At 37.7% G+C, this 16,078-nt stretch overlaps 1 protein-coding gene across 1 annotated transcript in view; it reads left to right on the top strand.

The window, feature by feature from the left end:
• CUNH12orf42 (chromosome unknown C12orf42 homolog) overlaps window positions 1-16,078 on the top strand; it is a 178,438-nt gene that overhangs the window by 78,960 nt on the left and 83,400 nt on the right. The window contains exon 3 of the mRNA XM_017893444.1: window positions 7,073-7,141. Within this exon, the coding sequence (XP_017748933.1) occupies window positions 7,073-7,141 (69 nt within the window). The remainder of the gene's footprint in view (window positions 1-7,072; window positions 7,142-16,078) is intronic.

Below are 16,078 nucleotides of genomic sequence, written 5' to 3'. Positions count from 1 at the left end.
TTTTTTTTTTTTTTTTTTTTTTTTTTATGGGTATCAAAGTGATGTTCTTATTGAACCTTAAAAGCCATAGTGAGCCTCCCTTGTCTCCTATCCTCCCCCTTGCAGCGTTGTAAATCTAACTTCTGCCCGTCCTATTGTTCAGAAAAAAGCAGCCATATTGTGCTGATTGCTATTAAATTAAAGCAGAAAGGGAGAGACACAAATGTGGAAGCCCATCTTACCAGCAGGGATACCACTATCTTTTATTTTGCATTTTGGGAGGGTCAGAAAGTCATGACAGGCATCTGACCTCTGATAACCTCTTTGATGCTTCTGTGTGCAGTTTTTGGGGGGAAGAACTTAATTAAATACAATTGAATTTCGCTGCTAACATTACCACTGAAAGGACTCCTTTTAGATGGCTCAGTGTTTGCTGGTGAGGAACAAACAAAGATGCTTCTTTTGTTCCTCAAAGAAAAGTTAGCATATGTTAGTTAAGGATTTGTGATTTCTTTTGACTAGACTGGCGGGTTCCTAAAAATTCAATGAGTCTTCTGAAATGGTAACCATGATAAAACATGAAATATGCGATTAACTAAAATGCTAACCCTTTTATTCCTGTTGGTTATTACTAAGGTTAATCTTTTAAAGGGTTTACTATGTTAATCTATGCTTAAAAATTATAATCATTTATTTATAATGAAATTGCTAATGTTTGGATGTATCAAATATAACTTATTCCTCTCCTGGATTTTTTAGCTACCAGAGGAAGGGAAGAGTTACCAGCAGATGCCCTTTTGTGCTTTTAGCTAGGAGACAGTTAAAACAGGAGATGACAAAAGATATACAGTTTTTGGTTTTGAACAGTTTGTTGAAACTTTAAGAAGCTTGTCTACAAGCTATACTTTAATAAAATGCAATAATCTATATACTCTATAGGTTAAAAATCCATTTTCCCATTGTTACTCTTGGGCTTCTGAAATTAGTGGCTGACAATGACAAATTGAGGAATCAGTTTTATAATCATACACAAATAGTAAGTTATTTTATTCAAATTTGAGACTTGGTACTTATTGAGAGAGGAATCAGGTTTATATCTTCTTAGATAAAAAGAAACTTTTCATCCTAGATGATTTTGTTTTCCTTGAAGAGAAGATTAGAATTAAGAGCTGATGCTTTTGAATTTAAAGTTGACTATTGTGTGTGTTAAGCCTAATTCCTCACCTCCACATCCTCTTCCTCTGTTTCTAAGCTTTCCCCAATCTCTCTAATTATTTAGGGGGAGAAAAAGTCAACACTTGACCCTGCTGCCCTATCTGGCTGCTGCTCCATCTTTTGTTTCTCATGCATGGTTAAATTCCTAAAAATGGTGTTTACTATACCCACAGCCTATATTTCCACGTCACTCTCCAGGATCTAGTTTCTATATTCACTATATACTATGTACTCCAGGGGAAGGTGCCCACAATCAGGACCACCATGTAAGTTTGGATGGTATACTTTACACAAGACTCCAAGCCAAGGGGATAGGAAGAGGCTAAAATTTTGGTGCATTTAATGGCTAGACTAAGTCCTACCATGGGGCTTTATCTGCCAAGAGGGGCGTGCCATTGTTACTGTGATGATGATAATAATTATTTTGTGCTTTGTCTGAAGGCTCCATAGGGCTAGCTGTGGCTTTGTCCACAATTCCCTTGGTCCAGTCTCAGCCTTTACTGTCTGATCTTATTTTTCAAAATCTCAACCTTTTAAAGCATGTGAGCAAGAATGAAACCTCATTTGTCCAAAGGGTAAAAAATTCTTTGTCAACAGGAGGCCTTCCTCAAGGCTGTTAAAATCTTAAATCACTATGGGATTGGGATGAATTGTAGTTGACCTTTGAACAGCATGAGGGTTGGGGTGCAGTTGCCCTTGTGCAATAAGAAATCCATACACAACTTTTGACTCCCCCAAAACTTAACTATTAATAGCCTACTGTTGACAGGAAGCTTTACCAATAACAGAAACAATTAACACACATATTTTTGTATGTTATACGTATTGTATACTGTATTCTCAAAGTAAGATAGAGAAAAGATGTTAAGAAAATCATAATGAAGAGAAAATGTATTTACTATTTGTTAAGTAGCAGTGAACCATCATGAAAGTCTTCATCTTCATTGTCTTTACAATGAGTAGGCTGAGAAGAAGAGGAGGGGTTCACCTTCTGTCTCAGGGGTGGCAAATGTGGGAGAAAATCACTGTATTAGTAGACCTGCGCAGTTCAAACCCATGTGTTGGTCAAAGGTCTACTGTATTTTTCTGTGTATTTAAACAAAATACTAGTTGAAGGAAGAAAAATAAAGATTAAAATCATTATGTAAAATACAATGCCAATCTCTTTTTTTCAATCCCTTGGCTGTCTCATGCCCTCCTACTCTGCAGTCATCCTGATGGGAGACACCTGAACACTGTGAAGAGCCTGCAGACTTTATGACTAGAAAGACTCACCTTGGAATCGCAACTCCAACCACTTACTCAGTGATATTGCCTTGGCTGTCATTGAGTTCTGTGGGCTTCAGATTTTTCATCTACAAAATAAGGATAAAAATTGTTGGCTCTCAATGTCCTTTGGTGGAGGATAAACAGAGTTATTACAGGGCACATCTACTATTTGACCTGGCAGCAGCTCATAGCAGAATCGGAATGTTCTCTCAGTCTACACTTTCCCCATGCTGACCCTCTATTAACATTACTTTTACTTGTTCTTTTCAACTGGATTTTTTTTTCTTTTGCTCTTTCTTCAACATCTGGCTCAGCTGACATCTCTTCCAAAAAGTGTTTACTGATTCTTCACATTTGTCCAAATCTTCTCCTCAGGTCTGGTAGATGAGCTCCCCTGGTACCTTATGCATCCACTTTCACAGTCTTTATCCTGCTATGCTGTAATTGCACCAGGGGAGCATTATGGAGATTATGCTTCATTTATTTTTGTATCCTTGGTACTGAACATAGTACATGGCAAACCAATAACTATTTGATAAGCTGAATTGTCTTAACATCTGGACAAGTGGAGAGAAAAGTGTTGGCAAAGCCATGGCAGTTGGGAAACATAGATGATTAGAAGCAGTGGTGACCAGACCCCTTCCTTGTATGTTTCATCTCTAATGGATATTCCTCTATTGCTTAATTTCTGATCCATTGCACTATCCAGGTTTCTTCTTGGAGAAGAACTGATCTCTTTCCAGGCTTCAGTTATGTCTTGTCTTGACCATATAACCTCTTGAAAGCAGCTATCTACAAAGATCAGTAGATCAGTACCTTGCTATTCCAGAACCAACATCACCTGGGAGTTTGCTATAAAACCAAAATCTCAGGCCCTCCTCTAGACCTCCTGAGTTAGAATCTGCATTTTAGCTACTCCTCAGGTGATTTGGATGTACAGTAAAATGTGAGAAGCCCTGGATTAGTAGTAGGTGCCTCTAAGAATAATGTATTCCCTGAATTTATTGATATTTAAATGCCTTTGCCTATGAAGTCTCAGGGAATGGCATTGGGTCTGTTGCAAAGAGAATGAAATAGAACATTGGTATATCGATGAGATCTTGGCCAAAATCAGGCAGTAATTTTCTAACCAAGTTAACTGCAAGTGAAACAATCCACATTAGATTAGAACTAAGTAGACAACCTAAATATTTAAAACGGGTTCAATAAGTGAGAAACAAGTATTTCATCTTAATGTCTTGATCCTCTGCTTGGATAGAAGATGATTATCATTTTAAAGAGAGACCATTTCTTTAGAAAGAAATGCACTATCCCACATCAAGGCAAACACGTTTTTTTATTTGGTAGCAGTTTAATGACTGAAGCAAGGATTTCAAAAGCTATCTCCTGGTTTCCGTTCCAATCTTAGAGGCAAAGCAAGTATTTGCTTTCAGCATAGTTGACACCCAAGCTTTTTGCAAATGTTTCCACAAAGCCAGCTGCCCTTTATAGATCCCCCTGGGAACTTTTCTTTTGGTTACTAACCCTCAAGAGCCTACAACTCCCTATTTGTGAAGGTATTTGTCAGACAGAAAGAGGTCATGAATCTTCAGATCTTTTTGAGGAGCATGATCAAGACTCCAGTTTGAAAAACTTTATCCCTTTGCTCAGACCTTTGGGCTCATCTGAAGACTCCCTTCTCCAGCCTTATCATCCCATTGGAAGATGCCCCTCCACACACACAGATACACAAAAACAGCACTTCTGTAGCATTTCTTGGCTAGTATATTGTAGGGTTGAAAATTCTGAGAAAATTCATTCCTTATCTGAAAGCTTCATTGGATTTTAAATGCATTTTTATACTAACATTTCTGTTGATGAATCTTGTGGATGCACGAAATTTTATGTTTACTGCTTTTGCTTTATCACCAGTTCAGTCATGGTTTCTCCCTGGGTCTCGCCTTTGTATCTTCCGTAGTACCTTATTCCCTCCTCCTTTTTAAATAACAAAGTCCCAGAGAGTGTTCAATGACTGATCTCTAATGCCATGCGCTAGGTTGAATAAAAGGCTGTGGTCAAACACTCATCTGGAGAATCATGTTACAAAATCGTCAGTGACAAAGACCTGCTACTGAGATATTGTGGCCTTCCAAGGACCTGATGGTGGATTCAGTTTTTACTCTTCACGCACCTATTAGGTGGTTCAAGTGTATAGATGTGTGTGTGTGTGCTTGCATGTGTGTGCATGCCTATGAGCGTGAACAGAACAAAAACCTCAACTCTCTAGCACATACCACCTGTTTTCACATCATTGTTGTTACAAAAGGCTTTTTTTTCCCTCCTTTAATTAGCTGAGCTGTCCTATTTTTTCATAACTTGCCTCTTCTCTAACATATGGGCTGTAACCGTATTTCTTTTCATTAGACCTGAGCCTTGTTTGTCATTTATACCATACTTTTGCCTTTCTCTTTCATTTGGAAAGAAAGAGAGGCTTTCTATTATTTTAGAGCAAAGCACCTCTGGTTTATGTGGCGACTCTTGTGGCTTTCTAAATGCACTTGATTTAGCTTTCAATGTGTAATTACTGCCAAACAAGTTAATTGCTTTATAAGTGTCCAGAATTCCCTGGTTTAATTTTGCTTTCATTTACCAACCTTCATTATACATCCACTGTTCAACATAAACACAAATGATTGTTAATGAATGCCTAATGCCATATTCATTAGAAAATCAGGTTAATGACTGGCAATGAATATCCCAGCTACTTTATTCTTTCAAGCTTTTTATTTATTTATTTTTGCCTTGTTGATTACAATAGCTTTTTTGTTTACCAGGAAATTCTACCTGTACTCCTAGTCTGTTTCTTTCTGGAGTCCTCATCTTGCTTAAAAGTTCAAGGTAAAGGTTTCTAAGGTACTCCCATTCCTTAATTGTTCTTTCTTCCTGCAGATATGTCCAATATATGCAGCTATTTGTACATAAACTTTATCTCAATAATGCTTTATAAAAAATTAAAAAACCAAGGCAATCAGAATGCATATGATTTCCTTAGGCTACCATAAAGTCTTGTTGTTTGGACAACAGAAATCTCAGGACTGCATTGTATAGATGGTCAGGTGGTACACTGAACTACCCTAAGAGGTACTGTTTTGGCATCACAGTCTCTGTGAATGATGCCACCCTGCTGTGCCATCCACAACTTGCATAGCTCTGAGGAGTGGCACTAAGAAATCTCCACTGAAATGAAAAATGGATCAGAGCAGGGTGGTTTGGGATAGCATTCAGTGCTTCATGCTGATTGCCCTGGGCAAAGGTTGCCTACTTGGAAGATACCACATGTGTGAATGTACATGGTTTGAGTGAGTGGCAGGAAGTCCATGGAGGAGGAGAACTGAAATGCACATCATGGGGATGGGCCTGATTTTCCCCCTGGTGATTCTTGCTTTGTAAATGAAATTCCTTCCCCTCCCTGCAGACATGGGGTTGCTTTTCCAATCAGACCGGCAGCTGAGGTTCGAAGGCTATGCATGTGTGCTGATAACCCAACAGAGGACGATGGGTAGAATACAAAGTCTAGATGCTGAAATTTGAGCCCTGGCTTGTCACTACATGATTGTGTGATCTTGAGCAGTTTCCTCGTCTATCAAGTGCAAATGTTGGCGATTTAGAATTCCTTCTGGCTCCACACCCTGTGACACCACATTCCTTTTGGGATGACAGGAGAGTGCCCCTGCATTCTTTCAGTTCATTGACTGGATGCTTACCATGTGCCCAGCACAGAGTTGATGTCAGGGGTACTAGGTAGAAGACACATTTTCTTGATCTCATGGGAGGGCATATCGGGCGGCGCATGCACCCGCCTGTCTTTGACAGCAGTACAAATGCATCACAGTCGTAGCACTACTCAGCTTCAGTGCTGCAAAATCTATTACCCTCCCCAATTATTTACTCCAAGTTCTAGTAATTTTACCTATTTCTTCACCCTTAGGCCCCCTTCTACTTCTCTTCTCACCATCCTTCTATCATGGTACTTTAATCTCAGAGAAGCTCTTGTTTCTTCTTCCATTTTTGTCTCAGTTTCTGTCTCTAGCCCTCACCCAAGTTTACATAATCTATATTCAACAAGAAACATTCACTTCTTACTTATGTTCATTTCAACAAGAAACATTCATTTCTTACTTATGTTCATGAACCTGTGGGTTGACTATGGCTGCATTGGGCTCAGCTGGGATGGGCTTCAGGCTATGGGAGGTACAGCAAAGTCACATGGCAAAGGGTGTAAATGTTTAATTCTATTTCATCCCGATATATCACCATATTTTAAAAATACTTTGTCCCTGTCTTTCATCACATGTATCAGAGTTAAAATTTTACATTTATTTGTGTGATTATTTTGTTACTACCCGTGGCTTCCTCTGGACTCTTGAGGATGGGAACTGTGTTTTGGGCTCACCATTGTTCCCAAAGCACCTGGGACAGTGCTGTGGGCAATATCGGGTGCTCAGTGAATGAACAGCCATTGTTTGAAAGAATTAACTTCTGATCTGCCTAGAAACCATCACAGGAATGGAAATGTTTCTTTCTAAGAATTACTGAAGTGATACTAAATGCCTTGTTTCTAATGTTTCAGAAATCCCCTTGCTACATTCCCATTGTGAGCAGTGCCACCCTGTGGGATAGAAGCACACCCCATGAAAAGGTGAGTCAGTGGAGTGTTATGTGCAGGGCTGCTCCGTAGTGCCGACCTTTTGGCTTCAGTTGCTTTACGTGTAAGCAGATTTGTTCCTTTGTATTTTTGACTTTATGACTAGTAAAGGATTTTTTACATTTTAAAATAAGAAGTATGTTAAAAGACATTTCCTAGAAAACCTTGGATCTCTGAGAGTCACGCTACCTCCTGCTTCTTTACACACAGATATGTACACCTAGAAAAACCTGTATCATCCACTGATGTCCAAGAATAGAAATCACAGTACATTAGGGGTCTTTTCAGTGCATTTATGTGACCAACATACAGAAACTAGGGCGATAATTTTATCTTACCATCATCCATAAAAATTTACAGCTGAGTTCACTAGGCAAAAAGTTGACCAGTTAGTAGTGTTCCTCTCCTGTACCATCTTCTACTAATTGGTTGCTAATGCTCTTTTTCTTGGTGAGAGCCAAAGTGAATGTTTGTCCCTACGATGTGCATATGCATGGCTATAAATGACTACGATGTGAACATGGAGATGGTCACCATGGCTGGCTAGTTCAGTTGTCATGGAGCTGTGGTAGCTTTTCAGATTCAGTCCCACCGGAGCTTTGTTTACAAAAGCAGGATTGGGATAAAAAGAACCTTTCGGCCAACACTGAAATTTACATCCTAAGGGCTTTAATCACCTTCATTTCCTTCCCATTTACCATGAAGGGAATTGCAACTTCCTCTAAAAAGGAACACACAGTCCAGCAACACTGATGAAATCACAACATCCCAAACACATGAGGAGGAGATAGTTTTCTCTTCTGTGGACTCCCTTTTTCAAAATTTGTGAGCAGTATTGGCTTAAGTTACAGCTTGCAGAAAAGTAGCATATGGTGACTGGAAATACAGTTCAAGAGTAGAAATCAAAGATGTAGAAAATCACATTTTAAGATTAATGGAAAAGGCCAATAATAGTAGCAAACATGAAACATATGAAGTAGTTGAAAAACATGACCTAGTTTTCTCCCTGTTCTTACTTTGCACTAAAGCAGAGGAATATAAGTAAGGCACCTGCAATATGCTGTTTCATTAGTTATATGTCCAACTGAAGGATTCCATGACTCCCAGAATGGACTGTGTTGGAAAGGAAACAGGCCCCAGTAAAGTCCCTTTATTTCTACTGTGCCACAACTAGTATGTCAAGGCTCTTAGAAGACAACACTTCATGAAAAGGGACCACAGATCCATTCTCTCATCAAGGAGTAGTGCAGGTGACAATGCGAGTTGGTATTTAGCTCATACCGCAGCAAGATGATGCCTCTGGAACTCACAGACCAGTGCCCCCTTGGTGCCACTCCTTTCCTCTGACAGCTTAAGTTAGAACGGGGAAGCGAGTGCAGTCCTATGTAGAGCAAGGCTTAGCATCAGCTAGATCCTCTTTCAAATTGCATCATCTCTTCCTCTCTCTTTCTTCTCTCTCTCTTCCTCTCTGTGTTTTTGTGGCTTTGGAGGAATTATAGAAGTAGGACTAAAAAATTTTAAGATGTGTATCTTTAAAATACTTTCATATTATGTTGTTGCATATAGTATATACTGTATATTGACTGCTATATACATTATTATATATTATACATTGTATATTATGCAGTGTACATCAGATGTTGTATAGCACATGTATATGAAACATATACTATGTATAACATACTATCATATATGTCAGATAACCTGTATTGTGTATGTGTGTGTACGTCTTTGTGTGCCTCTGTGTCTGTGGCTGTGTGCATGTGTTCCAGTATTATACCTTATATATTGTATTTACTGACCACCTAGCAATAGTCAGATACTAAAAGCAACAGTAAAGAAAAAAGTCTTTGCTTTTTAGGAGACTATCAATAGTGAAGAACATAAATAATGGGAAATTATCAGATAAATAATTCGGGTAATTCCAGAAAACTGCTTTGTTATGAAAGCTGTAGATCGGAGATAATGAGGTTGAGTGTCTTTTGGGGTGGGAGGAGGGTGCTGCTTTTGCTAGGGTAAGGTGGTCACGGAGAGCCTTTCTTCTTCTTCTTCTTCTTTTTCTTCTTCTTCTCTCTTCTCTCTTCTTCTCTCTTCTTTTCTTCTTCTTCCTCTCCCTCTTCCTCTCCCTCTCCTTCTCCTCCTTCCTTCTCCTTCTCCTCCTTCCTTCTCCTTCTCCTCCTTCCTTCTCCTTCTCCTCCTTTCTTCTCCTTCCTTCTCCTTCTTCTCCTTCCTTCTCCTTCTTTCTTTTTCTTTTTTCTTTTTTTTTGAGTTTGCTGGATCATATAGTAATTCTACTTGAACCTGGGAGGTGGAGGTGGCAGTGAGCCAAGATTGCACCATTTCACTCCAGCCTGGGTGACAGAATAAGAATGTCTCAAACAAACAAACAAACAACAACAACAACAAAAATAGACTTAATAGCCTTTAGAAGCATTTTCATTACCATAAAGAAAAACGACTACTATTATTATGTCTGTTCAAAAATGTCCTCAGGGTTCAAAGCAATAAAATATAGGGAAAATGTATAAGAACTGGGGGGAAAAGATAATGTTTATTATCTACCTGGAAATTCTAAAATTATCTCAAAATTATTAAAATATATAAATTATTAAAACCAAAACTATAAATTACTTTGAATAAATTTAAAAACTTATAAGACATATATGGAGAAAAGTATAAAATATTATTTAAGGATACAAAAGAGGGTGCCCAAATAAATGAAGAGAGAGTATGTATGTGAATGAGATGTCTATCTTAGTCTTTTTGGTGAAGTTAAAAGAAGATTGATCCTACAAGTTAAATGAAAGATCATAACTTGATCTTTCAATTATGAAGAAGAACAAAATATGGAAACTTGCTTTACCAGATATCAAGACTTTTTATAAAGCTTTAGTAATTAAACAGCATGCTATGTGCTCAAGGGTGGGCCTGTGGAACTGAACAGAATATATAAATCTGATATACAAAAGAAAGGATATTAGATACTGATGGGGAAAGGAAGGACTATTCAGTAGATGGGGTAGGGACAACTGACTATTCCTACAGAAAAAAAAGGTAATATTATATGTCTATTCACACTAAATAGAAAAGTAAACTTTGGGCAGGTTTAAGAAAACTAACTTTTAGAGAACATGCAAAATATATTTTAAGACCTGAGGGGTATAAAGGGATTTCCCAAGGTATAAATATCATAAACTTTCAAGATATATTGATAAATTTTACAACATTATAGATTAAAAGTCTCCTTTACCAAGCTTTATAACAAAATAAAGACAGGTTACAAGTTAACAACAAATATTTGGAGAGCAAATACTAACAAGTAATTTATTTCTATAATTTACATAGAATTCCCACCAATTTGTAAGAGAAAGATAGTTAACTGGGTAGAAAAATGAGCAAAGGATATGAATTGACAATTCACGAAGAGGAAAACTGAATATCCAATAAAAGTATAAATAAAAGTTTTAGCTTACTAGTGTCAAGGGAAATGCAGATAAAAACTGTAATGAAAGATGATTTCATACTTGTAAGTTGACACAAATGAAAAAGTCAGATGATAAAACATGTTGACAAGGGTATAGAGAAATGGAGAGTCTCACAAAAGCTGCTGCAGAATCACTTTAGAGAGAATTTTCATGATCTAAAACGGTTGTAGAATGTAAATACCTTTTACTTTATTTTATTTTTGATACAAATATTTGTACATATTTATGGGATACATATGTGATATTCAGTTTAATGCACTGACTGTATAATGATCAAATCAGGGTGTTTGGGGTGTCCGCCACCTTGAGTATTTATCATTTCTATGTGTTGGGATCATTTCAGGTCCTTTCTTCTGGCTATTTTGAAATATATAATACATTGTTGTTATTGATAGTCACCATACTCTGGTATTGAACATTAGAATGTATTCTTTCTATCTAAATGCATGTTTGTACCCATTAGCCAATCTTTCTTTATCCTTGCTTCCACCCTGATACGCTTCCCAGCCTCTAGTATTCATCATTCTGGAATGAAAACACATTTGACTCAACAATTTCCATCAAGGTGTGAAATTAGAGACTTTGTACTCAATGAAGACACATAGACCAGCAGTTGCCAACCTTTTTGCGTTTTGTGGAAGATCATTTTTTCCACGGACCGGGAGGGGTTTGGAGGAGATGGTGTCTGGATGAAACTGTTCCACCTTAGAAGATCATCAGACATTAGAGTCTCATAAGGAGCATGCAACCTAGATCCCTCACAGTTCACGATAGGGTTCGAGCTCCTGTGATAATCTCATGCCACCACTGATCTTACAGGAGGCAGAGATCAGGTGATAACGCTTGCTCCCAGCCTGCCACTCACCGCCTGTTGTGTCTTCTGGTTCCTAATGGTCTGGGGCTTGGGAACCCCTGACATAGAGGACTGTTTTCTGATGCATTGATTTGTAATGGAAAATTAAAAAGCACGTGTTCATTAACAGTAGAGTAGATAAATACATTGTGGCCTAATTTATGCAATGGTCTGTTGCAACTAGTTTAAAGGAATAAATTGAAGCTGTACAGACCGTCAAGGATAAATCTCAATAATCTGATGGTGATTGAAAGTATCAAGTTATAGAATTACTTACATATTTGGTATGACAGATACTGTCACTTAGAAGGTAAAGTTATACACCTTTGCTTTTCCCTCCCAGTTTGGAGCCATTTGAGACGTAGACACACAGATCAGAAAGATGGTGGTAAAAATATATTCCGGGTCAAAGCTGGATTGAAGAACGTAGTAATGTTTCCAAAAATATAAACAGATCATATTCTTCTGCTCACAAACTTCCAATGGGCTTCGATTTTACTCACAATAAAATCCGAAGTCTTTATCATGGTTCCAAGACTCTACATAATCTGGACCCCACTACCCTACTGGTCTCTTCACTTACATTTTACTCTCCAGCCCCTTCCTCTGCTCAGTCCTCCAAGCACGCTTCCCTCCTAGGTCCTTTGCATTTACTGTTTTGTCTACTAACAATGCACCTTCTTTCAGGTCCTGAGCCCCACTTGCCTCAGAACGAGTAGATCTGGTGTGGTTGTACTCAGAACCAGTACATCTGGGGTTGGTACTCTCCTAAGCAACTCGCCAACTAATGACCAAGGATCTAAAATAATGGTGTCCAAATTTTAATTGCAAAAATCTAGCAATGATAAAAAATTTAGTGCCCATATCTCATATACATATATTTAGATAGATATGTACTACTCCATTCATTAAAAATGTTAGAAGTTATATTATAATGTATTTATGTTAGTAGTAGTCTGCTTCCACACTGCTATAAAGATACTACCTGAGACTTGTGAGACTGGGTAATTTATAAACAAAAAAGGCTTAATTGACTGACAGTTCTGCACAGCTGGGGAGGCCTCAGGAAACTTACAATCATGGTGAAAGGTGAAGGAAGACCAAGTACCTCTTCACAGGGTGTCAGGAGAGACAGTGCAAGGGAAACTGCCACTTTTAAACCATCAGATCTTGTGAGAACTCCCTCACTATCATGAGAACAGCATGGGGGAAAAGATCCCCATGATCCAGTCACCTCCCACCAGGTACCTCCTCTGATCACAATTCAAGTTGAAATTTGGGTGGAGACACAGAGCCAAACCATATCAACTATTATGTTATAACTATATAATATAACAAAAGTTATAACATAATAGTTGATATATGTATATTATATATAGTATATATATTATGTTGTAACTATGTTTTATATATATAATAACTATGTTATACCATAACAATATATAAACACTATACAATATGTAATGTATATCTACATACTATATATAATATATAATGCATTTATAGTATATATTATGAATAGCATATATATAGTGTGTATTTTTATGACTATGTTATAACTGGAGTACTATTTTATAACTATTATGTTATATGTATATGTTAATGTATATGGTATATGGTATAAAATCATACTTTATATCTCATTTATTCGGTGGGATGTCCCGTTGAGTTTAAACATAAAACAGATCCATTATAAATGATTATCCTTTCATGTCTAATCAGATGCTTTCATACTATTTTTAATGAATATGTCAAGAAACATTATACACATTGTAAGGATAATGGGTCTAAAGCCACATTTCTACTAGTCTTCTTATTAAATTTCAAATATTGTGACCAACTTCTTGAAAATTTATTTGAGATCATCATTCTTTTTGCTTTGTAATGTGGCAGAGGAAGATATCATATTAGAAAAAAGGAAGTGTGTTGGCTCAATCATTTTCTTCATTTGATCAGTTCAACAAATATTTATTCAGTACCTGCTGAATGATAGAATGTAAGCTCCTTTAGGGCATGTACTAGTCTGTCTTACTTTTTGTGGTATTCTTAGCTCCCAGCAGGATGGCGGTACATTGTAGATGTTCACTTGATATTTATTGAATAAATGAATAAATGAGTGAGTGAGCACTTTGCAGGTACTAGAGGTACTCTGGTAAGCCTCTGTTCCTGCTTTTCTATTGCTGTGTTTAGTTGCTGTTCCTGGAATGACCTTGCTTTTCTCTGGAAGCTCCTACCTTGGTATCATATCTCCCACCTGTCTTCCCCTTGTTCTCAGCATGCAGCCCCACACTGGATGGAATTTCTCTGCCACAATTTGGAGACAGCCTCAGTTATCAGGCCTCTCCTTGGGGAATAGGAGTGGAAAGGGGACCCCATCTGTGCTTCCCAATGAGCTGCCCACTAAAGCCACCCCTCCAGTGCTTGCTTTCCTGCTGCTCTGCAGGAACCCTTCTTGATAGAACTGTTGGGAAACAATTGTTAGTATTTGTGGAAAAAATAAATTGCTTTCTGAAAAGCATGTTCAATGGTTTTGTGTTTCAAACACATAACCAAATCAGTGATCCTATGTTAAACATGTATTTTAAAATTATGTAGTGTACAAACCAAGGTTTGTATGGCTTAGCATGGAGGAGACACAGGAGAGTTGATCGTAAACAGGTTAGTAACCTTGGACTGCATCTTTCCCACAGCAAGTGTTAAAGTGGACCTTTTAAAGAACAAGCCAGAATGCATCTAGGCCATGCGTGGCCTGAGGACTCTAAGAAGTCAGGTAAACGTAGGGCAGGACAGACAACCTGTGGCCTAGAAAAGACCATCATTTTCTCAGCAGGTGTGAGTTAGATTTGTACCGAAAGGCATTTTAAGATGTTTTATAAGAGAGTCATTTGAGAAATAGAGTGTCTTCATCTCAGCATGACATGGCGCTGAACTCATTCTCAATCTCCTTTCTGACTTTAGCGGGGATTAACTCCTGCTGTTTCTGAGATGGTCTGGAGATAACTTTTATATTCAACTAGGTGATTCTTTGGGCATTTATGTATGAGCATGGGAAGATTTTAGAAATGTTTGCTTTTTCTAATATCCAGTATGAACACCTGAAAGAAAAAGTGTCCATTCACTTTGGCAAAACTACTAATAATTGGCCCAGAGGATAGCTCGCAAGTCAGTGTCCTATGGAAATGATATGAGGATCATATCAGCAAACCTGGGGAAGGTTCCCCTAGGGATTTCTCTGATTTCCAGGAATTTGCTCTGCCTAGAGTCATAGAGCATAAAGCTAGAAAGAGTTGCTTTTCAGAGGTGAAATCATGGCACAGAGTTATGAATAAACAACATAGGTTTTGATTTCTAACAGATGTGTATTGTTGTCTGGGTTAAATTAATAATAATTAGGTGTTTCATTCATTCAATAAATTGTATTAAGTGCAATATATACTAGGCATTAATTTAGGCATATAGCAGTGAACAAAAAACCCTGACCTCATGGAGTTTTCATTCCAGTGTGGGAATCAGACAATAAACAGATGGTCCAGATAGTGATAGTGATACTATGGAGAAAAAGCAGGGTAAGGGAATGGAAGCATGTGTCATTGTTGATATTTGCCATGTAAGAGTCTTATTTGCAAGCAACAGAAGCTAGTATAGTTTGGCTGTCTCCTCCAAATCTCATGTTTAGATATAATCCCCAATGTTGGAGTTGGGGACTGGTGGGAGGTGTTTGGGTTATGGGGATGGATCCCTCATGGCTTGGTACTCTTCTTGTGATAGTGTGTTCTTGCGAGATCTGATTGTTGTAAAGTGTGGCACTTCCCCACCCCTACTTTTTCTCCCTCTTGCTCCCACTTCTACCATGTGAGATGCTTGCTCCCTCTTCCCCTTCCATTATGACTGTAAGCTCAGAAGCCCTCACCAGTAGCTGAGCAGATGCTGGTGCCATGTATCCTGTACAGCCTGCACACCCCTGTGAGCCAATTAAACCTCTTTTCTTATAAACTACCCAGTCTCAGCTATTTCTTTATAGCAATGCAAGAATGGACCAACACAGAAATTGATTCTGGTTGATTGACCAAGAAAGGAATTAAATAAAAATAACAGTGGAGTTTTTTCAACAAATTGTTGTGGGAAAACTAGATATTCACATGCAAAAGGATGAAATTGAGCACATACCTTATACCATATTTAAAAAATAACAATATGGATCAAAGACAGACATGTAAGAGCTAAAGCTATAAAAGTCAGAAGAAAACAAGGCAAAATATTCATGACCTTAGATTTGGTAATGGTCTCTTAAATATGACACAAAAGCATAGGTAATAGAAGAAAAAATAGGCACATTGAACCTCATCAAAATTAAATGTTTTTTGTGCGTCAAAGGCCATTATCAAGAGAGTGATCAGGCAACCCATAGAAATGGGAGAAAACATATATATACACACACACATCGTATATACTATTTTATATATATAATTAAATGTGATTAGTATATATGATATGTATGGTTAATATCCAGAATATATGAAGAATTAAAAGTTATCATCACCAACAAAATACCAACCCAATTAACAAATGGGCAAAGGACTTGAATAGAAATTT

The sequence above is a fragment of the Rhinopithecus bieti genome, unplaced genomic scaffold (assembly GCF_001698545.2).
Source record: "Rhinopithecus bieti isolate Rb0 unplaced genomic scaffold, ASM169854v2 scaffold_23898, whole genome shotgun sequence".
Classification (NCBI taxonomy): domain Eukaryota; kingdom Metazoa; phylum Chordata; class Mammalia; order Primates; family Cercopithecidae; genus Rhinopithecus; species Rhinopithecus bieti.
The sequence above is the reverse complement of the archived record's forward strand: the minus strand, read 5'-3'. Positions and strand labels throughout refer to the sequence as shown.